The sequence below is a fragment of the Camarhynchus parvulus genome, chromosome 2 (assembly GCF_901933205.1).
Source record: "Camarhynchus parvulus chromosome 2, STF_HiC, whole genome shotgun sequence".
Taxonomy (NCBI): Eukaryota; Metazoa; Chordata; class Aves; order Passeriformes; family Thraupidae; genus Camarhynchus; species Camarhynchus parvulus.
Window position 1 is genome coordinate 138,837,081 of NC_044572.1, and position 23,724 is coordinate 138,860,804.

Genomic DNA, 23,724 nt, shown 5'->3' on the forward strand with positions numbered 1-23,724 from the left:
AGCCACAGAAGGAAGGGGATTCTACTTTGTGTTGGAGGCTGTGGAAGCTCTACCACCTCTCCTGTGCCACTGTCCAAGAGCAGATATTGTTAATTAGTGGTGGGGAAAACAGGAATGCTCCAGGATACCAGGAACAGCCACTGATCCCTGCCATGCCCTGCTGTGTGCTGGAGCTGTGCTGTGAGCAGAGTTCTCTGTTCAAGCCAAGGTGAAGCACTTTTTGAGGGAGTACATCGTAATCAGTGGGGCATAATGGTAATTGTACAAGAGTAGAATCCATGTGCAGACACGATAGTTTCAACTCGCTGTCCCTGAAGGGTCTATAATTTGTGATTGAATCTGACCTCTGCTGATCAAATGGGTTCCACATTAAGATAAATGAGTAATAATACCCATTGCCTCAAAAGATACAAGCATGTCATCTTTCAATCCAGTAGAAGTGTGTGGATTTCTAAATATCAGCTCAAGAACACTTTTCAACAGCCTCCAATCAAGTGTGAATGCTGGAGGTGGACTTTTGATTTGAAAGCAGCTTGCAGTTTTTAATGATGGCTGAAACAAGAAAAATGCAATTTGAAATTATTACAGTGTCTATTTGGTGAAGGGCAGGTAATCATCAATGTCTACATTAAAACTATAGCTACTGAAATCTGTCCCAGGAGATGTCTGTGCTTTTGTCTACCACATTGTCTTCCCTAATATTCAGTCTCAGAAATAATGGCCCATCATGCTTGGTACCTTTGGAAGACTGACAGATTTGACTACTTTACTCAAGGGTCATAATAAATCACAAGCACTGGAAGAAAAAATAGTAGGGGAGCAATAGAGAGAGAACAACATGTTTTGTTCTCATTGTTATTACATTGTCTGGAGGATAATCCAGAATACTGTGTCATTTCAGTCTGTGTGTCATTGATCAACAGTAAATAATACTGATAGGCTGCAACTAATAACCTCGAGCAAATGAGTGAATTCAAAAAACAGTTTAAAAATCTGTATACTATGCTTCATCAACTGGAGTTTTGAGCATGTTGAGAAATATTTGGAAGCCTTACTAAAAAAAAAACAACAAAAATTCAATTTGAATTCTTAAAAATTTCACTTAATTTTGAAATAATGTGGAGCAGCCACAGATGTATGAAAAATTTGGTGAAAATTAGTCACAATTTGGAATCCAAATCTACTTATTGAGATTTATCACCAAAAAATTTCTACTTGTCTTTTTTTCTGATCTATTTATTTACCTAGTTGTCAGCATCAAAGCCATTTGATTATCTGAAACCTTTTTCAAAAATGGTTACAAAGTCTGTACCTCCATCATTAGGACAGACCTCCACAAGCTACCTAAGAAACTCAAGCAACATACCTGCTTTTGGGGGTTTTTTGTGGGGGGGAGGGAGAGGGAGAAACTTAAACCTGCACTTTTCATTTTGATTTACCATATCCAACATTTTCTGATAGGCAGGATTATTTTTTTTCCTCAGAAAGACAGGTGAGCTGGCTCTGAGAGACTTCTGTTCACCAGAGAGGTATTCAGTTTGCTGCACCTTGGCAGACAGCATGGAGAGCTGGGAGACCATCCAGCAGGTCTTCCTGGTGGATCCTGGCATGAGTGGATTCCAGGGTGCCAGTAAGAAATGAACAGCTATTCCATTTAATATCCAATTCACTTTCTTTCACTACTTAATGAAGTCAAAACTGAATTTAAAATCTTTGCCCTTTCAGAGAGTTCTGTTTGATTTGCAATTTGTTCGTTTTCTATGGAATCTGTACAGAAGACAAATGGTATCTAACCAAAAGTGCCACTTTCCCCACTGAAAAACTGAGCATGGAATTTTTCTGTCTTCCGGAAGGAAGGCAGAAATCAATCCAAGCCAGTCACTGGTTCAGAAATATGAACGCTTGGATTCATAGAAAGAGAGCTGAAGATAGAATCATAGAACCCTAGAAACAGAGAACTGTTTTAGTTGGAAAAGACCTCTAAGAGCATAAATTCCAACTGTTAACCCCGTTCAGGGGGCTTGGTACTCAAAGAACAACTGGTCTTACCATTAAAGACTGAGGCAAAGAATGCTTTAAATACCTCAGCTGTTTCCTCATTCTTTGTTACTGTGTGTCCCCCCACCTCCAATAAGGGCTGGAGATTCTCCTTAGCCTTCCTTTTTTTTGCTGATGTATTTATAGGAACATTTTTTATTGTCTTTTACCACAGCAGCCAGGTTAGGTTCTACATGGGCTTTCACCCTTGTAGTTTTATCCCTGCATAACCTTACAACATCCTTTAGTCTTCCTGAGTTCCCCATCCCATCTTCCAAAGGTCATAAACACTACTTTTTGTCCTGAGTTCCAGTCAAAGCTCCCCATTCAGCCAGGCTCATCTTTATCCCCACCAGCTCATCTTTCAGCACACAGAGAGGGTCTGCTCCTGTGCCTTTAGGATTCCCTTCCTGAACACTGTCCAGCCTTCCTGGACTCCTCTGCCCTCGAGGGCTGCTTCCCCAGGGATTCTCTGAAGCAGTCTCCCAAACAGATGAAGGTCTGCCCTCCAAAAGCCCACGCTATTAGTTTTGCTGACCCCCCTCCTTATTTCTCCAAAAACTGAAAACTCATTTTGTGATCACTGTGCCCAAGACAGCCTCCAGCCATCACATCACATCATATCATCACATCACACCAGTCCTTCTCCATTCCCAAACAACAGGTCCAGTCAGGCGCCTTCCTGTGCTGGCTGCTTCTCCAGCTGTGTCACTCCAGGAACCTCCTAGATGACTTGAAACAGGAACACTGCTCAGGGGAGGACAGCCTTGGTTCCCAAGATTTGTCTAGCCTGCTTTTTAAAAACTTTCCTGACACAAATCCTCAATGACTCTACTGTAGTCCTAGGCCAGTTTCACCATTAGGAAATCTTTGTCCATACTGGAGCACATCCACTGTGGTCCTGGGGTTACTGTAAGTTCAGGTATCTTTACATTCTTGAGAGACTAACAGAAAACTTGAATTTGCTTTTTTAGCTAAAAGTAGTTTTAAGATGATCTTTACTGTAACCCTGACAAAGTAATTCCAGGAGAGCAATGGTCACAGAGGAAATGGGTAAGTGGGAAGAATGCAGGAGAGCAAGTTCAGAGCTAGAGGATAACTGCAGTTTGTCACTGGTCTCTGATTTGCTGGACAGCTGTCACCACTAGCTGTGAGGCACATGAAGAAACACACACATCCCTAATGATGCAAAAATAACTGGCAAGCCAGCTTTAATAGGAAACCACTGTTATCAACTGTAGTCAGCCAAATTTCCCTTGGGGATGTCAATTGGAGCTCAAAAATCAGTCTGAGGTTTGCCTGGTATTTAAAATACATTTTTAATTCTTGCTGATACATCAAGCCTTTTTGCTTTGCTGACATTCCATAGTTTCAAGCTTTTCTCTGTGGCTAGGAACATACAATAAAAACGAGAGCTCAACTTTCATAAACCCTATTTATTTCAGAAGATGCAGACAAAGAAATATCCCTAAAGTAAACATATTCAAGCTATGAGGTTGCCACCTATAGTCAGGATATGAGCTGCCACTTCCCAAGAGGCACGCCTTTCCCAGATCTGATACTGTTTACATTACAAGACCAGGCAAGATCACAGCCCAGGCGTTTACAGCAACAACTCTTTTAATTAATCTACTATCTACCAAAAAAAAGAAAAAAAAAGAAGCAAATATTGAAGGCCATGTGTTAATAGAAATTATGAATATTGAACATAAGGAAGACAAAGAATATTCTACTTGGCAGTTACCTATGCTGAGCTTTAAATTAGCCACACAGGACAAATGGCGTTAGTGCTGTGCCATGTTATTTCATCTAGATTACTTTAAAATACACAATTAGGGCCATCAATCTACAGAACTAAATCCCACAAATATCAGCAAATTACATACTGTAAACTATGTAATTTTTAAAGTTAATGCTCTCTATCTGTTCTAATTGTCAGTGTTTCATAGTTTTAAAATAATTACAGCATTAAACTACTTTCAGAAAATTGTACTGAGAACTGAACATCCTAAAAAAAAACTTGGGACAAATAAAGTTAATCTCCAAAGTTAGTATAACCAGATTGCATGCTACAAGTTATCTACCTGCGGAGCCAGGATGAGAAATTAAGGTTTCAGATTTAAGAAATAACCCTGAGATACATAATTTAATAAAATAAAGAACTTCCTGGTAACAGCATTAGACTTTCAGATCTCTTAACAAACATATCACCTATCCAAAGAGAAATTATTTTTGGCACAAGAGACATACGATCTCACAAACCAACTGATTTGATCAATGGAAGTTTCTTTCCTGCTGTGGGCTAATAAATCACCCCAGCCAGCAAGTGCCAGGCATTTACAGTATGAGCTGGCTGAGGATGACTTGAACATCCCAGAGTTGCTGTAACTTCTGCAACTACAACAAAGTGGAAACTCCAAGAAGGCAAACAAGTGTGGATATTACCAAGTGACTACACCTAATTCCACCCACCCTTGGTGTTAGAAATATACTTGCCCTAAAGGAAAGTTTCACTAGCAAATTTTATGAATTATTTCTCTTGTTTTTATTCCTACAACAGAGATAAGTATTTGTCTATTTGTTGAAATTTCTTTTGTAGTCTGCCCTGGTGTACATCTCATATATTGGTAGAAAAAATCTTAAGTAATCTAGTTGAGTAACACTGCAAAAAGAAAATTGGGAACTCTGTATTTCTTTACATAGTTTCATGCTAATATTCACATAACCAGTTTTAGAAGTAGAGCAAATGGGATTGCACTGGCTATCATATCAGCAGTTTCATACCAAAATTTCTGCATTTTTAAATACCCTGTCCTCTTTGACTTTTTTATTTCCTTAGCCATATGGAAAACAGCAAGGCACAATTAACTATTTGTCAGAAAACAATCTATTAATTAACACGATTCTGTGTGAATAGGTTGAAAATCACGTTCTTTGCTTGCCAAAAAGCTTCCATTTCTGCCTCATGTTTGTGCTCTGAACTAAACATAGCTACAGATACACAGCTTGACACAACTGACCAAGGCAGAAAAGAACAACTGCTGCCACAGTTTTTCAGAACCAGCAGCCATTGAGATTTTCTAAAGATAGGCAGGGGGTCAGGAGAGCTTTACCTCTGCATCTCCTAAAATTCTTTACTGACAGATCCTTGACTGAACTGGGCAGAAACAGATGAAATCTTAATTAAGACATTTAAATTTGTGACAGAACTTGAAAGAGAAAAGATTTGAGGGGAGAGGAGGGAGAGCAAGTTACAGTGTTTTTTTAGGCTTAACCTTAAAAATATAGGGTCTGACTTCAATTATATTTATATCCTTTCAGTTCTACTGACGTCAATGGATTTACTCCTAAATTATGCCAGATGGAAATCAGGCTAGCTATTACAACATTTTCATGCATATAACTAGTACCCCTTTAAATGCACCATTTATTCAAAAGCACATCCTGAGACAGCAGGCATGCTCAGATAGCCCAGCCAGCATCAGAGGCAGGGGCAGTCAGTGATGGGGATGGTGAGGCTGAGCTGCAGAGAGATAGAAGGGAAAGAGAACGAGGAGATCTGGAGCAAACTTCATTTGCTGTTATCTGCACATGCATATAACCTTTGCTGCTGCTGGAATCCTGGGCACTAAGCTGATAATGTCTGGGGCTCACACAAGGCAACATAATGGCTATTTGCTTCCCTGGAAGAAAAGCAGTCTGAGATCTCTGTTACCTCTGAGACTGGTATTCTTATAATTAATTTCTTAGCACAACCGCCTGTAATGCTATTGCTTCCAAAACTGTGAACCACTTTGCAGGTCCACACAGGGCTACAGGTGTGTAACCATTATCAGTTAGTGGTTGCCTCCTTGTCACTGTTTTTCAAAACTGTTCACTCACTTGAATGTGATCCTGTAACCACAACCAATTCCTTCTGCTTGCACTTGCAAATATCCAAGCCGCTGTTTCAAGTTATTTGAAGAGGGCAGAGACTGAAGTTTTACTTGATGTATCCAGGCTAACAGAAACTGATGATGTACATGACCTTTGCTGAGTGCAAAGTGAGTCCAATCTGAAGGAAAGTAAGAGAGAGGAGCTAACATTCCTCTCTTTGAAGTCTTCTTGCAGCTATGAAGAGTTAATCTGATGTGACTATGAAAGGTTCAGAGAAGGCTGGTCATATTTTTGCCAGTAGAGAAGATTTCAATACCTTCCAAGCCACTCAACATTTTGTACACCTGTCTGTACCCAGAGCTCTCTGCAGTTCATCTATTCATCATCTGCTCCTTCCACTGTCACTTCCTCCAGGCTCCCCTAGCTCAGAATCTTCCAAGCTCTTGCAGTGCTATTCCACTCCTTCCTTTCCCCCAGCTCTAATTGTCTTTCTGCATGCATCCATCTGGCTTATGTCCCAGAGAACAAAAATCACAGCAGAGACATATCAGATGTTTTGTCCCATGTCTCCTTCTTCCTCTTCTTGCACACTCACATGGTTAGAGTTGGAGCAGGGTCTGCTCCTACTGGTCCTACTTCAGCTGCAATCTCACACCATGGCATTCCAGCTTTGGCTATACCCTGGGCACTTTAATACTAAAATAATTATTATTATTATGTTATTAGCCACAACAACCACCCCCAGAACCTGAGCTGCTCTCTTTCTCATTTCAAACAGCAAAGGAAGAATCCAACATCAAGTCAGCTCATCCTCAATAGCCAGCCTTCCCAAAACCCACAAAACCAGACAAAAGCATCACATAAAAGGTTCTCACACTGCCCCATTTAAGCTGTGCAACCCCTTTCCAATCTGCTCCTCTTTGCAACACTTCCAGCTTCTTCCATTTCTTCCAGTTGCCTTTGCCTTGTTAACACATGCCTACAGTTTTGGGCAAGCAGATTTAAAGCTCTGTTTTGAAAATTTATGTGGGAGAGTATTAGTGTATGCTGTAGCTCTGGGATTCAGGGATCCAAAGAACATAGCAATAAAAAGCACTTCTTATGTGGAATGAATACATGTATATGCTTAAACATGAAGTTTTAATGTATTCCCCAAACTGAAGAGCTTTGCACTGAATTTCCCAGGGTGACAGAAGCCAGAGACAACACCATAAACTATTTACTTCATAATAATGTATAAGCTTTTCATTCCACAAACAAACAGGTGAGCTTCTATTCCCATAGCAGGCTTCTCCTCAAAGTGAACCTTTTAGAGCCACGTCCATAAACATCACTGGCATTTCCAGCATGAAGTACAAAAAAGCAGCTATAGCTACACTACACTTTGGCAGATACTCTGGCCAATGTCTGCGACTATTTTCAGCACAAGATCAACAAATGAATGTTTGTACAGCAGCATTTGCTCAGCAGAAATGTATAAACAAAAAAAGCTCCAAGAATAACATGATGTGTTCACACAGTTTCAGGAATCTTCACTGCAGCTAATAGTCATTAGTAATTAAAACCCAGGTGCTTCCTTTCAGCAGGGCTACTGGTACTGCAGGAACACCTGAAACTCAGGGAATCCAGAAACATATGAAAAAACCTTTGGCAAGTCCATTTGTCTTCAATGTGACTACATTGAGAACAGAAGGTCCAAACCCCCAGACATATGTCCTTCAGACATAATGCACTTTGGCTCCAGATCCCCTTTTTGCACCCTGACTATTGAACAGGCTCACTGTACAAGCCAGAATGTCCTTCCAGCAGTGCCACAGCAATACTCAATGGGGCAGCTTCTCACACCTGTAGAGGGCTTTGCTCTTCTAGCAGGTCCTGTTTTGGATATTTCTACCCCCTTCTCACCCTGTCCCTTTCAGCTGTTTCCCATCTTGCTTCCAAAGTCTAACACCAAAGACTGGATCTCTGTGGACTTTGGGTTTTTCCATTTGATTTCACTGGATTTTCTATTTGAAGCAGTAATGGTCTTTCAGCCTTATTGATCAGTTTTCATTGCACAAAGAGAATGATAGAAAACTGTGTGTGATCTGCAGAAATCAAATTTATTCTGTCTCTATTTCTCTCTCCCTTAAATGTGATTGTTTGGAGCATACATTGAAATTAAAATTGAAAATGTTGCTTTTGTACTAGTCATTGAGTAATCCTTCCTTCCTTTCCTAATCCTTCAAGTGAGGAAAGCAGTCGGTACAAGGATATTGTGCATGTTGGGAGTTTTGTCTATCTCTCCATAAGGATGATTCATGAAATACTGTCTCTCCCTGGATTTACAATTGTAAAATGAGGTCAAAATCTTGTTCTTTGAGGGAAGTGTTGCTTTTGGAAATGACCAGAAACACCTTCCTTCTAAACAAGGGATGCTGGCTGTTTGCAGTAATTCAACAATTGGTCTTAAGAATTTTACTTATGAATAAAGGAGAACTTTGCTAAAGTATTGTTAAAAAAGTATTTACTAATAAAAAAAATGCCTTAATGCTCCCAAATTCCTTGCAGTGCCATTATAGTCATTGGATGGTAAGCTCTGACAAGGTTAAATCTAATTTTATTCAAAGGCTGTTCCCCGAAGCAGATTCCCTTTTGGTAGTAGAATCATTGTCTTGCTGTTTAAACATTCAGGCTTTCCTCTCTATTTCACACTTCATAAAGCACCTTTATGGTACTGAGGCGAGTTTTTTTTCCCAAACAGAACAGAAGGCAGTTTGTTTTTCCAGCTTTGATTAAATCCTACATCCCACAAGCAGTGAACCTGTGATACTGCCCTAGTGTTGTTACTGTCTCCCTCTATTAAGATGCCAGCACGGAATGTCTTTCCCGCAGCCCCAGCGCGTTCTGCTCTGAGGCTGCCGTCGGCGCTCCAGGTCTGAGGTTAATGTGTACACAGCACAACTCATTAGTCCTGCATCACTATCTGAGCCAAAAATCAACGTGATTGATCCAACAATATGTTTGGGCTTGAGACTCAGACTCAAATGAGGTCTCACCAAAAGCAAAGGTCAGCAACTTGGCACGAATTTCGCTGTGCACGGAGAAAGCTTTTCTTCCAAACTATTCATCAGGGAAGGTACAAATGACAACTAATATGGGCCTCATTAAAAATGAGTAGAGGAAACCCCTTGGAGAGGACATGGCTCCCTCAATATCAAATTTCTTTTCAGTCTTTTCCTAAAGCTTTTTTACGTTACAGTAAAGACAATGTGGAGCTTAAAGATAGCTGTGGGGCTTGGGGTTTAGGAGACTCATTAGACTAATTATCGTGATGTGCACTATCAATTACTGTCCACTTAAGAAGAGAGGGTAATTCTGCAGGCAGAAATAAATCTTTGGAACTGAAGAATCTGGAGTAAAGGGAATAAAAGGATTTTTTTTATCACCAATATTTTTTTTAATGTTAAAACTCTGTTGTCATAACATTTCCCATCTTAAAATAACTAACATAAAACAATCATTAATTTAAGAGTGGGAGAGAGAAGAGGAATGATAAATGAAACCCTTTCAATTGTGGATTTGTTTCAAGTACAGTTCTTACAAGGATTTCACCAATACTCAAGCACTTTTGCTACAGTCAAGCCCTGAAATCAGAACTTCAAAATATGCTATTTTACATATGGTATCAGCATGTTCTTTTTTCCTCAATAACAAAGGGTGTTGAAAATATTATTGATATAACAACTAGACTGTATGAGAAATATTTCCCTGCAGTCTACAGAGTTGCTGTGTTGCAATATAATTGTCTAATGGCACATTTTTGTAAGGGTTCTCATGGTATTATGGAGTATAATTTTATTTTTACAGGATTTCATAATAAGGCAAAAGGCTGGTATTATTAGTCTTAAGAATTTCTTACACAACCAGAAGTTGAGCATTAAAATTGAACTGGATTTGTAGAGTAGGCACTGAGTGAATGTCTTGCCATACCAAAAATTGTAACGCATGGAACTTTTTCTGCTTCACTGTTCTTTTAAAACTCTCTTATTCTTCTAAAGGTCAATCCCTCTTTCCAATAGAGAACACAACTTCTCCTCAAGATATAGCTGGAAAATCTGTTTATTTCTCTCTGTTAACAGTTTGACAAAGCAGCTTTCAAGGCATATATTGCTCCTGCTTGTACCAGCAGTGCCACTCTGCTCTTCCACAGCAGCCCTGCAACATTAACCAGCTCATCTGTCCTAAAAGCACTTGTGGGGGGAGGTAGCACTGCTCTGACTGCAAGCTGAGTGGGTGAGTGTGGTAGGGCAATAATATGCAAAAAGAGAGGAAAAAATCCAAATGTTTCCCTCTAAATTAGGGTATTTTGACTAAGAATAGCTCTACTTTTGCCAGAAGTTTTCTCTGGGGATCAGCTGAGGGGCCGGGGGGGAGAAGGACTGCAGAGCAAAGAGGCTTTTTTATGGCCAGTTCTGCGGCTTTCTGATCTATTTATTCATGCCATTAATCAAAAAGCTGAAATAGGATTATTGTTATGCTAGAAAAAAAAACCCAAAGAAACAATGACTGGGGTGACAGGAATTCACCCAGGGTAAAGCCTGAAGGTCAACACTCCCCTAATGGTCCCCCCCATTCCCCTGAAGGGGATTTTTAACTTCAGGAGACAAAACGAGCAAATGAGAATCCGGTAACTTTGAACATTGAAAATGCAGCTTGATGGGAACTTAATGCCTGAAAAATCCAGAATTCTCTAAGACAGACAATCCCTTTCTTTTTACACTTCTAAAATGCAGCCTGTAAGCAGAAAAATGCAGAGAAATGAGCAAACAGAGTGCAAGGGCACAGCTCTTGCAAAACAGTGTTTGCCAGCACCCCCACACTGCAGGGCTGTGTTCTCAGGGTGGCCCAGCCCTGGGATGTAAGCATGTCTGCTTGTCCCCTGGGAGTGAAGTGGCATCCAGGGGCTGAAGGGTGTCCCCAGCGCTGCTCGGGGCTGCGGTCAGTGGGGTCAGTGCTCAGAGCTTTCCTATTGCTCAGATGCATTTGCCTTGCTCTTCGTTTCAGCTGAGTTTGCCCCAAACTATTGCCTTAATGGCAGCTTCCTCACCCCGAATAACCACTCCACAGCATCTCCAAATGCCCAGGATGAGCTCCACACCTCCCTCAACCATTGTGCTGGTCTGGTTTCTCCCACCCTGCATCCCACAGCTGGGCAAGAACAGGAGCTCCCCTTTCCTAACCCACCACTGCTGGCACCCTGCTTGCACCGGTGAGAGGAGGCAGAAACACACTGGGGCAGAAGCTGATCACTTGTTTTGGCACTTAAGCACTTAAAACAATTAGGAGGGCCACCCTCCACTCCCCACTGACAGCAGGGCTGGACAGGGGTTCAGAAGAGGTCTCTGCTCCCTATGCAATGTGTTTTATAAAGGAGGTTCATGTTGCATTTAAATCACATTTGAATACCAAAGAGCATCACTGCCTCCAATTCCTTCACTATCTTTCTTGCAATATTTTCTGTCAGAGGCTGAGAGAAAAAAGGAATCTTTTCCCCAGCTTCTGAATAAAGGGGATCAAAGTCTTCCTTCACATCACACCTGTATCTTTGCCGGTTTTTTTCTTTTTTTCCAAATGAACTGTACTGCAAATATGTTCAAACAGAGACTTTCAAACCTGTACAGCCCCAAAAGGTGAGATGACCCAGCACATGCACAAGAGGAGCCAGACCCTTTTGGACAGAACAACAGCAACTGCCAAGGCAAAAGATGGAAAGGCCCAACAACCTGAAAATTTAGCAAAATCTAGGAAGAAAATACCTCAACTATCAAAATCTAGAGAGCTCCTTGTCCAGCAAAACCCAACCTAGCCAAACAGCAGTTCCAGTTTGGGTTATCTAGAACAAAGAGTTAAGTATTCATGCCGTGGCAGACACACAGTGCAAAGAAGCCAGTGCTCAGAACCACATCAGGATGTGCTCCAGACCACACTAGGATGTGGTCCCACAGCTACCACCCTGTTCTGTTGGAGAATCCAAGAGAAACAGCTCCAATCTCAGGAAGGCAGTGAACTCCCCATTTCCTTTCAGCATCCTCTCCCTCCTTTCAAGCTAGAGCCCAGCATTTCCCGTCAAGCCCTACCTGGTTTGCTGAGCAGAGATCTGCAGAGCTCCCTGTCCCAGCAGAGCCATGTGGGTCCTGCCTGGGGCTGGTGTCCCCTGCCTGTGCAGGAAGAGCTGACAGAGCAGCAGCCACACCTCGGGCTCAGAATTCTTCCTGATGCAGGGAGGGAGAAGTTATTTAAACTCTGTGGAGAGGAATAATTATAAAAAGGAATTTTCTCATCGTTCCTGGGGTTCATAGGAACACTGATAGACACATGCTGTATTTTATGGAGAAAGCTAAGTCATCTGCAAGGACAGTCGGATCAAAGCTGAGGCAGAGGGAGAGCAGGAAGGATGTGATTACCTCTGCTGGGATCTGACCAGAATAATCCAGCCCTCATGGGAAGGGCAAGGGGATATGCAGGGCCCAGTTCACACTGCAGCTCAACTTCTGCAAGAATAATTTAATACCTGAAGGCTACCACAGGCACACAGTGCTCACTCACTATTTAACTATGCTCTCTAATTATCTGATAGAGGGGTTTTCCTTCACTACAACAACCAACTGTACTGCAGAAATACAGACTTTTGATTTCAGGCCCTTCATGCATTTACCACCATACTCCTATAATTTTTCATTATTTACTTACACCTATTCTTCTTTCCAATCCCTTTGCAATGAGCACTTCACTTAATTTTATTATTTGCTCATCTGGGAAGAAATACCATGGGTGTTACAGATAAAGGCAAAGCCTTTAAAACAATACAGTGAATGAAAAGGCTGTTTTCAGCCTGAGTTTCCCTTACTACAGCCATTTACTGAAGGCACTGAAAGCAAGGAGAGAACGAAGTCACTGCTGGTACAAATGGCCTGTGGAGGAACCTCACTGAAGCTTGGAGAGGAAATTACTCTTCATGCTATTTCAGGTTTACGTCTTTCCTAAGAACAGGCTGATCGTTACCCCAGATAATGAAGACTGTTAATGTCATTAAGAACTCTGTTCTGCTGTTTTACAAAGCAAACAAATAAATTCCGGAATTAATAAGCTGCAAGGTTAAGTGACACAGGGCAAAACCAGAATTCTTCATTTGGATATAAGTGCTCCACAGCAAGTCATTAGCTGGTACTTAAAAGTGCAATTTCTAATTTAGGACACAGAGAAGGCTTTCCATTTGAGGTATGTGTAATCTCTAAAAGGTCAGGTCAATTTTAAGATTATGACCAGATATATATTATCGATATGAGAAATTGCATCCTTCCTTAACCACAAAAAACAGGAGAGCAGGACCAAGTTGCCTTGCTCTTCTTCCTGTATATTATAGGTGGGTAGTATTTCCAAACTTGTCTGTAAATCCCTTCCAAGTTAGGCATTTCAGGAATAGTAATAGTATTTTTAGCAAACAACCATTTTTCAGTTTATTTATCTGATTAAATCATATATTTATTTGTACTGACTTAACACATAGTATAACCCAAAGCTTGCTGTAGGCTCAGCCTAAACATGCACAGGTACTTTCCAGCCACAGAAGAGAGACCTGGGGATTAGTATAACCTGGATTTTATTCCTGAAAATGCTGCTGGTTCAGACTGTGCAGCCACCCCAGAGAAACAGGGACAGACGGCCTAATGAAGCAGCAGTTTCCCAATCCCCTCCTCCTTGCCACAGGTTCTCATTACTTGTCTTGCACTGGGATTTGCCACTGTCACAAAACCTGCAGAAAATTAATGGTGTCCCTCCAAAAGTAATGACTTTTCTACCAGAACTGCCACCACCATGATGAAGAGCTGGGAGCGCTAAGGGGAACAGTGGCAGCTGCAACCGCAGACACAGCCACGCCACATTTTTTAAAATGCTGCCTAGCAGATGCTGTGCTTCATAGGAAGGTGGTTAAAAGTCAGATACAAATGAATAAAATCAGATAACATTGAACACATAATGTTAAATAATGGCAAAATGTTTTAACTTCGTGGTGGGCTGGTGGATTTCTCATGCAAAGACATCCTAAGCTCACTTTTACAATTTGGACATTATATAAAATTTTTTAACTAAAGATCTCCCTTTCGTTGAAAACTCATTTGTCTGTGATGAGAATAACAACACGGTTCTGTTGCTGTCTACTTATTTTGCTAACCTGTGAACATGCTTCTTAAGGAAATGGTAACATTTTCATTTCATACTGGGGAAGAAAAATAACCTCAAATACACACTCATGTCATCTGCCTAAATCTTGTTTGGACAGCTTGCACGTCTCACAATTTTCCTGTTATCACTAGCTCCTGTGAATTAGAGTGAGAGCAGGGAGATAAATGTAATACTGCAATATACAGCTTGATACTGACGATCACTCTGCTGTGACATGCCTTGCACTTCAGCACTAACACAATGATATGGTTATCTAAGGTTTGAGGAGACGGAACAGCCTGTAATATATTAACACACTTTTCATTTCAGAGATAGTGTCAGGAGCTGAAAAACAACTCTGGTTCACCATGCTGCTTTGGTTATTTCCCCTCAGGTCTTTCCTCCCCTCTGAAACCCACATCAGATTTGTAGAAGCAGCAACACCCTCACCCTGCACAGGCAGAGCAACATGAACAGGCACCAAGTGCTGGGGTTAAGATCTAGTGAGAAAAGCCCAGAAGGTCACTTTTTCTGCAGCTTCAAAAATTAACATTCTAAAAGGCAACTTGCAGGAATTCCTATTTTTAAGTTTCTCAAAGGAGCTTTCAGATAATTTTAAGAAGTCCACTGCCTGTAAGACATTTGACATCCGGAAAGGAGAACAGTCTCTGGCTGCAGAAGTGCTTTTTCTTTCTTCCAAGCCTACATGACAAGTATCACTGGCACAGTGAGGACAGAGAGAGATGCACAGCTCAGGGTTTTATTTCGTTTTGGGTCTTTTTCTTAACCGACCCAGCTTGATGCTGGCGCCTGGCTGCAGTTCCAGCTGCCCCTGAAGCCAGTCATGCTTTTGCTTGTGCAGCTGACTGCTGAATTGGCAAAAGCTACCTTCACAAAACCCCTTTTGCCAGAACACCTTTTTGTGTTTGCATTTAAAGAGGAAAAAATTTAGATAAAGCTTTTGCCAACAATATTTTTCTCTATTGCAGCAAATGTTTCAGAGTGATAAAATAAACCACCATTTCCTCAGTGTTTCAGCTCTTCAGTTCAGAGCAGAATTTGCTCCTCATGAAGGAACTCAGTGGTAGATGGGTAAGTGTAAGGAGAAGAGCAACCATGCCTGTTTCAGCTCCTCTGTAAGTCATGGGATGTGCAGAAGTATTAAAAAGACGGGGGGAGGAAAGGTGGGGAAGACATTTTTACAAGGATTGAAAGTGTTTCTGGAGGAGCAGAAACAATACAGATTTGGAAAAGCTCTTCAATTTAGACGACATTACTAACTTCTTTTTTTTATTTGGTTGCTAAAAGTATCTTTACAGGGAACATTATAAAAAGACAAGACCCGGAAAGATTAAAACCCACATGGAACTATTCCCTCATGCTTTGCAGGGCTGTTAAATGCACAGGTCTTGCTGAAGGGAAAAGCCAAATACAGGAAACACAAAGTGATGAGGAGCGCACACACCTCATTACAAACCAGCACTTGGTATTTCTCTTAGTTACAGAGAAGTTTTAGGATGCTTGTGACTAATGCAACTCCCTAATCCTTGGTCAGCTTTAGAAACCTTCCTCATAAGGCCAAGGTCAGGACAAGGCTACTTCCTTAATAACACAGGGAAGATGGCATCTCTAATGATTGCTTCTGGCTGTTTTTCTCCTTGCCTGTAAGAAGGCCACAGAGAACATTTGCTTTCTTAAAGTGATGCAGAGCTCTCTATTTACCAGCAGACAGACCCTCACTGCCCACCAGGAACCTGAAGGTGGAATTGCAAAATGGAAGTTTCAGGTTGAAGACCACAAGTTTAGTGCTTTCCTCACAGGGAAGTTCAGTTAAGGTGGTAGAATCCTGTTAGCATGCAATGGCTTAGTATCTTAGATAACCTACTATTTATTTTAATGTTACCCACCTGAGGGAGGCTCCCCTAATGAATCTATTTTTGTAATGTCATGTAAGTTGAAGTTTAGAGCTAAGTTTAGAGCAGAGTCATATAAAAAATATCAAACCAGGAAATAGCTTAATTGAAGCTCAGAGTAATCACAGCAAATTACAGTGAAATTTCCATGGGATTACATTTTGCATTCCCCAAACAAGCAGAGGAATTCAGCTCACAGTTTTCCCATTTTGCTGAGAATTCACTTTAAGGATTTGCTATATAAATAACATAATAAAAGTTGTCTCCAAAGTTAGGGTCTAAGATGCTTTTGTGACCCTGTGGGAAGCCCACGCTGGAGCTGGCTCCTGGCAGGACTGGCGGCCCTGTGGAGAGAGGAGCCCCTCCTGGAGCAGGCAGGACCTGTGATGCTGCTGGGGACCCCCACTGGAGCAGCTTGTGAGGAACTGCTCCCATGGGAAGGACTCATGTTGGAGAAGCTCCTGGAAGACTGGCTCCTGTGGGAGGGACCCCACCCTGAAACAGGGGAGCAGAATGAGGAGTCCTCCCCTGAGGAGGAAGGAGCAGCAGAGACAAGATGTGATGAACTGACCACAACCCCATTCCGGTCCACTTGTGCCACAGGGAGGGGAGAAAGGTAGAGAAAACCACAAAGGAAGAAGGGAGGGGTAGGGGAAAGGGTTTTTTAAGATTTGGTTTTATTTTCTCATTACCCTCCTCTGTTTTTTGGTAATAAACTCAATTAATTTTTCCCCAAGTTGAATCTGTTTAGCCCATGATGGTATTAGGTGAATTATATTTCCCTACCCTTATCTGAAGTCACAAGCCTTTTGTTTTCTCTCTCCTGTCCAGCTGAAGAGGAGAGTGATACAGCAGCTTTGGTGGGCACCTGGCATCCAGGCAGAGTCGAAGAACCACACTGGTATTCACAGGCACCTCCATAAATCACTGCATGATTCAATCTCTTCCCACTAACAAATCCAAGTTTCTTCACAAGGAGCATCTCTGGTCTGTGTGTCCCTCAGCTGCCTTGACCACCTCCTCTGAATCAATATACAAACAGCTGGCATATACACAGTATATGCAGGTTATCTCTTCCAGCCAGGCTGTACAGCCCACAGTCCAGTAAGAATAAAGAGAATTTCACATCACATTCTGCCACATGTAGGGATTTCCTCTACTTTTCAATAGGTCTCCAACAGGAGAGAAAGGTGGAAACTTTTCATATCACTCTGTTACTACTGCACAGTTCTGGATGGTTTTTAGAGAAAAAAACAGGTTGCCTTTTCAGTAACAAGCAAATTTGTCACTGCAAATCTCTCAAGTCTAATTCTTGGTAACAGCCACCATAAATACACTGGAACATGCACAGAGCCAATCATGACCCTAACAAAGGCAAAACAAGTTCTACCACTAAATTTAGAAAGACCTCAAAATGGTCCATATTGAGCAATACAAAATAAGATTTCAGCCCATAAGGGGAAAGAGAAGAAAAATAAAAAAAAGAAAAGAAAAAAGGAGAAAGAGAGAACCATTTGAATGGGATATTGTGTATTAACTCTAAGAAGAGGAAATGCATAAACCAGGAGCCATGTGTCCACTTAAGATGATCTCTGGATATTGTACTTAAAAGATCTCTATGATCTACTACAGAACAGTCACCCTTTCAGAGGAAAGCATTTTGCAACAGGAAAAGCCCCTTATGTTCAGCTTTTTATAAGTAAGAAATACAAAAAAGAAAACAAAATTAAAGATCTCATGGCTGTACAATTTAATACTGCTAAAATTCACTTACCAATCCCTTGGTGTTTTAATCCCAAATTATTCCCCCAAACTTTTACATTTTCTACAGCACTAAGTCAAAGAGTTGTGCTGTTGTTCCCACTCAGTGAGCTTGGAGGGAGGGACAGGAAAAGATACAAAACCGGCCTGAAAGGCTTGGCAATCTTTGTGTCACTGCAAGTGGTGTAGAGTGACCCATGTTTTGCTAAAAATTAATGGTGTGCCTTTTTAAAGGAAACTAGATAGAAATACAGCACCTGGGCCTGTGGATTCCATATTTTCATCTACAAAATCCCAAAAAGAGATCAAACATACAGTATTTTTTTTCAGGGCAGTTACAGTCAGGTTTGCACATCTGTGCTGGATGCACAGGTTGAAAGGGCAGTGTGCACACAGTGACCATCTTTCCACACCCCCCAGCTGGAGGGGCAGAGATGTTCTGAATGACTGCCCAGGCAGCAGATGGATGGGAATTCTTTCTAGGCACAATTCTAACACTGCTACCATAGCAAATCCACACTTATCAGTTATCAGTGCCTAAAATGAATTCTGAGACTACTGATTTAAAATCAGATCATCTAATACAGACACCACCCCTGTGCATTCATGGATTGTCTCTCCACAGATCAACAGATCCCAAACTACTCTCGAACAGAACACCAGCTTTTCTCTGCACATGAAACATTTTAAGACTCAAACTTTGAAATGTGGGCAAGAGGTACAATTGCAAGCTCAGCCTGATAGGATGCTCAGCTCAAATGAAGGGTTACAATTCAACCATCTCCCGGCCTTTATGGGAGGCTCCAGATCATGCCCAGCTCCAGAGGCCAGGCACAGCAGAGGGGTGGCCTATGGACCAAGTAAGTACTTCCCAAACTGGGAGTCAAAGGTGATAACTCATATACATGATGGGAAATGTAACAGCAAGTGAACTCAAGAGCTGGTGTCAGTTTTTGTGACTCATGTCCCATCTTTGAACCTGAGACTTTTTGATTCCCAGGAAAGTCTTTGTTAATTGGCATGTAGAAGCAAAGACTATGGGGACGTCACAGTTTTCTGCTTGATTTTTTTAAAGCACAAAAATTGGCACGTTAAGAAAAGAAAGGTCTCCAAAGAAAGGTAAATCAAACCCCAGAATCTCAGTTAGTCTCTCTACTTCCAGACAAGGCTGAATTCAGGAACAGAGAATAAGAGATAGAGAGCTTAGAAATGAAAATAAGAGTGTTTTCATTACCTTTTCTGCAAGCCAGCCTAGATGCCTAATCTCTCGACTTCCAGCAATCCCTGTTTTACCCAGCTGGTCTCTGACCTCTGCAATCACCCTGGGGATGAGCTCATTGACACTGGAGTGGATGGCATTGAACCAGGCCTGGGCTGTAGCTGAATCCTTACTCCTGAGCACCACGGTGTGCTTGGCATCAGGTGAATGAACTTCAATAATTCTAGAAAAATGGGGGGAAAAACATTATGTTCATTCATATACTAATAGGCAGCTAAATTTATTACCTCATTTAGTGAATGCAATGAGTTAAAAAGGATACTAATATTGAGACCTAGCACTAAAAACTTACCTTTAAAACACCTGAACAGAGTAGGATCATCTTAACTGAAGCCAGGTCTCTACTGGCATTATGATAACATCCTTGAGAAAGGGATTTGCCAGTGCTGATGCAACCTCACATACAGCATGTCAATAGGAGTTTAGAATACAGAGGCAAGAGGAACATGCACTGACATGGACACTGCCCAGAACCACAGACTGCATGGAAGATGACTCTGGCGAAGCCAGGGATAAGCTGCTGCTTTCCTTAGCTGGTTATCATGGCACAACCAGAGTTTTTCAGTGTGTTTATTTTATCCATGCAGAGATAAATGAAAATCATCCCCAAACAGAGGAATTTTCCTAGGATTGTTCTGTGGTTTCAGTGATACCACTACACATTAACACAGGCCTGGCACAACTGGCCTTCTCCAGGAGTTACCAGCATCCTCAATGCTCCATTTGGATCCTGCTAACAGTGGCTGCAAGAAAGTGCTAACAACAATCATATGATTGCTGCTGGCAGGTACCTTTTACAGATTTTCAAACTCCCGTAGAAGGAAATGAGTTCTGTTTCAAAGAAAACATTCCTACTGGACTATCCTGTGGTTTCCACTGTGGTTTGAAAAGCACAACTGAACACAGTTTTCAGGAAAATGAACCCTGTTCATTGCGGTAATGGGAGCTGTGCCAACACCTTTGCTAACAGCAACAACAAAAGTGCTTTGACAGGCAGCTGCAGCTATTTCAGCTCTGTTCTTAGTGAAGTTATTAGTTATTAGTGGGGCTTTGTGTGCTCTTTATAGCTTTGTGGGCCATTTTACTTGAACATCTGGTAAATAACCCACAAAGTAATAGCCTGTTTTATCTTTATGTAGCAATTATAAAACAAAGCCCTGGTCATTGCCCATCACTCAACTCTGTATCACATTTGTGCTTTTTTATTATAAAAGTACAGTGACAGCTCCAAATGTTACCCTCCCAAATTCAACCTGGGATCTGAGCCTAAGCATGTACTTCTGTCCTGTGTATGCCTGCCCAGGCTCTGGGACACACAATGACGCCTTTCTGCAGCAGAAAATTAATTAGTTCAGTGGAATTTATTCAGGTTGAAGTTCAAAACAGAACTGTAATGCAAATATTTGTTGTGCAATTACTAAATCCAGCAATCTGGAGCTTAACTAACAATTAAGAGGTTTTAATTATTTGGTTAAACCACAGCAGAATCCAGAACAGAGGGTGACTTGATCTGCACAGCTCTCCAGGGCTCAGAGAGGAAGGATCCCTGGTTTCATGTTTGTCCATTTTGAGAAGGGGAGGTTTCCACGTAGACACTGTTCTAAATATAGAAAAGGTCATGATTTTCCAAACTCAGCAGCTGAACTGTTCAGGGTCTTAAATCATTGGATAGTTTAAGAAGTGGCTTGATTTTTCAGGAAGCACTGAGCCAACAGAGTAATACATGTTTCCTCAGTAAAGCTGCTGCAGTTCAGCACTATCTGAAAATTAATGTTCTTATTTAGCCACCCCAGGATGCACCAAATTTTCAGTTTCAAGTACCAAAGTAAAATTACTTGATACATGATGGCAGTCTTGCGAACTAGAAAACTATATTTATAGATAGGCACGTTCCAAATCACACTCCCATTTTTTCTGAACTGCTAGAAACAGCCATCTCCTTCATGGTTAGGATTTAGCCATTTGTGTCTACAAATCATTACAATCATGCACAGCTACCACACTCCAGTCTGTCTTTCCATCACAAACACAGCTCTCCCACTGCTGAGTCCCACTGTGACTCTGAACTGCAGTTGGAGTGTGTTCTTGTAGGCAGCCACTACCAAAAACAAGCTAGACAGGCTTGGATTTTCAAAATACATTGTGGTAATCAGTGAAATGTTGCTTATTACTTACAGAACAGTTTTTGGCAGAAGATCTTACAGTATTTCACAAATGAGGTCAGTGAGAGAATCCTCATTTCACCAACAAAAAAATGGAAAAGTGAAGAACCCAGACAAGGCAGGAAACAGGCCAGGAGCAGCAATCAGCATTTTCAGTCCTCTGTCTCCCATTTTAATACTTCTTTTAAAAACAAAAATTATTTGGACAACACAGGAGTACTGTGCTGCATTTGAAAAATGTTAACACACCACATATATTGTGTGAAACAATGCTCTTTACAAAGCCTGTGGTTTCTACAGGGGACTTCCACCTACAAACTTGCTGCACATCATGCAGTAAACAAAGTGCTGAACACAGACTCTGAAGGCTCAGAAGAAAGTGCTGCTTTTTCAGTTGCAAAGGAACAGCAGAAAACTTGGTGATTTCTTTGTAAGTTAGAGTTGTAGCAGGTTTTGACTTAAAAATAAATTATTGAGAGCTGAAAGAGCTTCCAAATGGCAACTTGTTTACCTCCAGTTAACAAGTGGATTAACATACAAACAGGTATTTTAGTACTCTGCCCTTCATCAAAGTGTATTTTCCTTGATGGTGACTATTTAAGTATTTCTACAAGAGTTCTATCCTCTAAAATAATGAACATTTAGACAGTTGTCAACAGTTCTGTATAAGGGGTTCTAAACCATGCATATTCTTTCTAATATCTACATATTCAAATGTGATATCAAAGTCTAAATTCTAGTATACATATGCATACACACGGACTGAGCCATGCTTGCAAAAATACTCATCCCTCAGTGACTTGTAATAGAGCTAGTTTGGGAATGCTTGTCCAAAGTCACCAAAGTGTGATGATGATGCACTAACAATGCAGAAAGTCTTCCTTGTTCCATGAGCTGAATAACAAGATGACTGGACAATACTACTGACACTTCTCAAAACTTAGTTCAAAACAGGGTGCTGCTTTGACCACGCTGAAAATTATTCTTAAATTATTATTTATCCACAGCACTTGTCCACTCCCAGAAATACACCTGCAGGCATCATTCCTCAGCAAGCTGCTACACGGGCCAACTTTTATTTACACACCCCAAAGTCTAAATCCTCAACTGCCTGAATTCTGCTACTGGCAATTGCTCTAAGATCTGGACTGGAAACCTCAGGAAACCAAGCTTGCAGATTTCCACCCAAAACCCAGGACTCCTGTCTCCACAGTCAACTGGGATGGAGATACTAAAATAAACTTTAAATCTTCCCGGAAGCCCATGGGCTCTGACTGCAATCAGATGCTGAAACTGCTGCATCCCTATAAACTCTTTCCTTTTCTGCCTTTCAGCCCACGCTGCTTTGATTCACCAGTCCAACTGGATGATGCTTTCTGTATAGCAGCTGACTGATGGCATTTCCATACTTTCTGAAAAGAAGAAAATGCCAGTGACCTTAGTAAACTCCAAGACTAAGGCACTTAAATGCTTCCAGCAGTCTAGCCATTATAGTTTTGATTTGTTCCTTGGCTAAACTGACCACCTCTTACTGACTTCTGTTTATCTGCAGTTCAGTGATAAAGTTCCGTTAATTCCCCAGTGAATTGAAATATTTAGGGCAATGCCACAGCTGTGTTTATTCTCACACTCCACCACAGTTATGTAAATACTGCATATGGAGCTGTTTCTGATAAAGCCCATACCAACCCAAAGGAATTTTATGTTAGCTCTCGATGACTGCCAAGATGCGCGGCATCTCTCCAGCTTGGCAATGCATATGAATAATATCACATTTTCTCAGAGATCATTTGGCAAACCTTATAATAAAAGAGTAATTTTCTCTCTCCTTCTCAAAGACCCACAGTGAGCTGAGGAGTGTTTCCAGCATCCCCTTCTCCACCCGCAGAACACAGGGGTGACACAAAACCCAGTGCTTCCAAATGCTGTAACCGGGCACGTAAGAGGAAAACTCCCTTCCTCTCTTCATCAGATTTTCTACTTCACAGAGGATCAGAAGAAGTTGAAAACAAATGTTTGGTAGACCATACTCATTCCACTTTTGATAAAGCTCCTTTCTGTAGGAGTGTTCATTATCTAAGAAATACCTTTTATCAAAACTCTTGAAAGTATTTCTGCCACCAGCACTGGCTCAGGACCAAATCAGGCACTGAGTTACACTTCATGACTCTTCCCGGGTCAGATTATGTATTCAGTAACTGATTAAAGTGTGGAGTAAATCCCTTGAAGTTAATGATAAGCTGGAGCCAGAGTTATTCAAGTCCATCACACTACTTTGATTTTGCACAGGCACAGAGAGGAACAAAACACTCTGTCACTGACTTTGCAAACTTAAAGATGAATCAAAGGCCAGACTGTTCACTCTGCACTTCTCCTCCATCACTGTCTGCACATGAAACCACAGTAAATAATTTTGGTTTTTCTGAGTGCACAAACATAGGAACCTTTCCAGGAAAAGGGAGAATTTAGAAGAACACAACCTGATTTATAT

The 23,724-nt window shown here is 41.2% G+C and overlaps 1 protein-coding gene across 1 annotated transcript in view; it reads right to left on the reverse strand.

Moving 5' to 3' along the window:
• The window catches only part of SNTB1 (syntrophin beta 1), a 113,055-nt gene that overhangs the window by 22,701 nt on the left and 66,630 nt on the right, over positions 1–23,724 (reverse strand). The window contains exon 3 of the mRNA XM_030971102.1: positions 19,027–19,234. Coding sequence (XP_030826962.1) covers positions 19,027–19,234 — 208 coding nt within the window. The remainder of the gene's footprint in view (positions 1–19,026; positions 19,235–23,724) is intronic.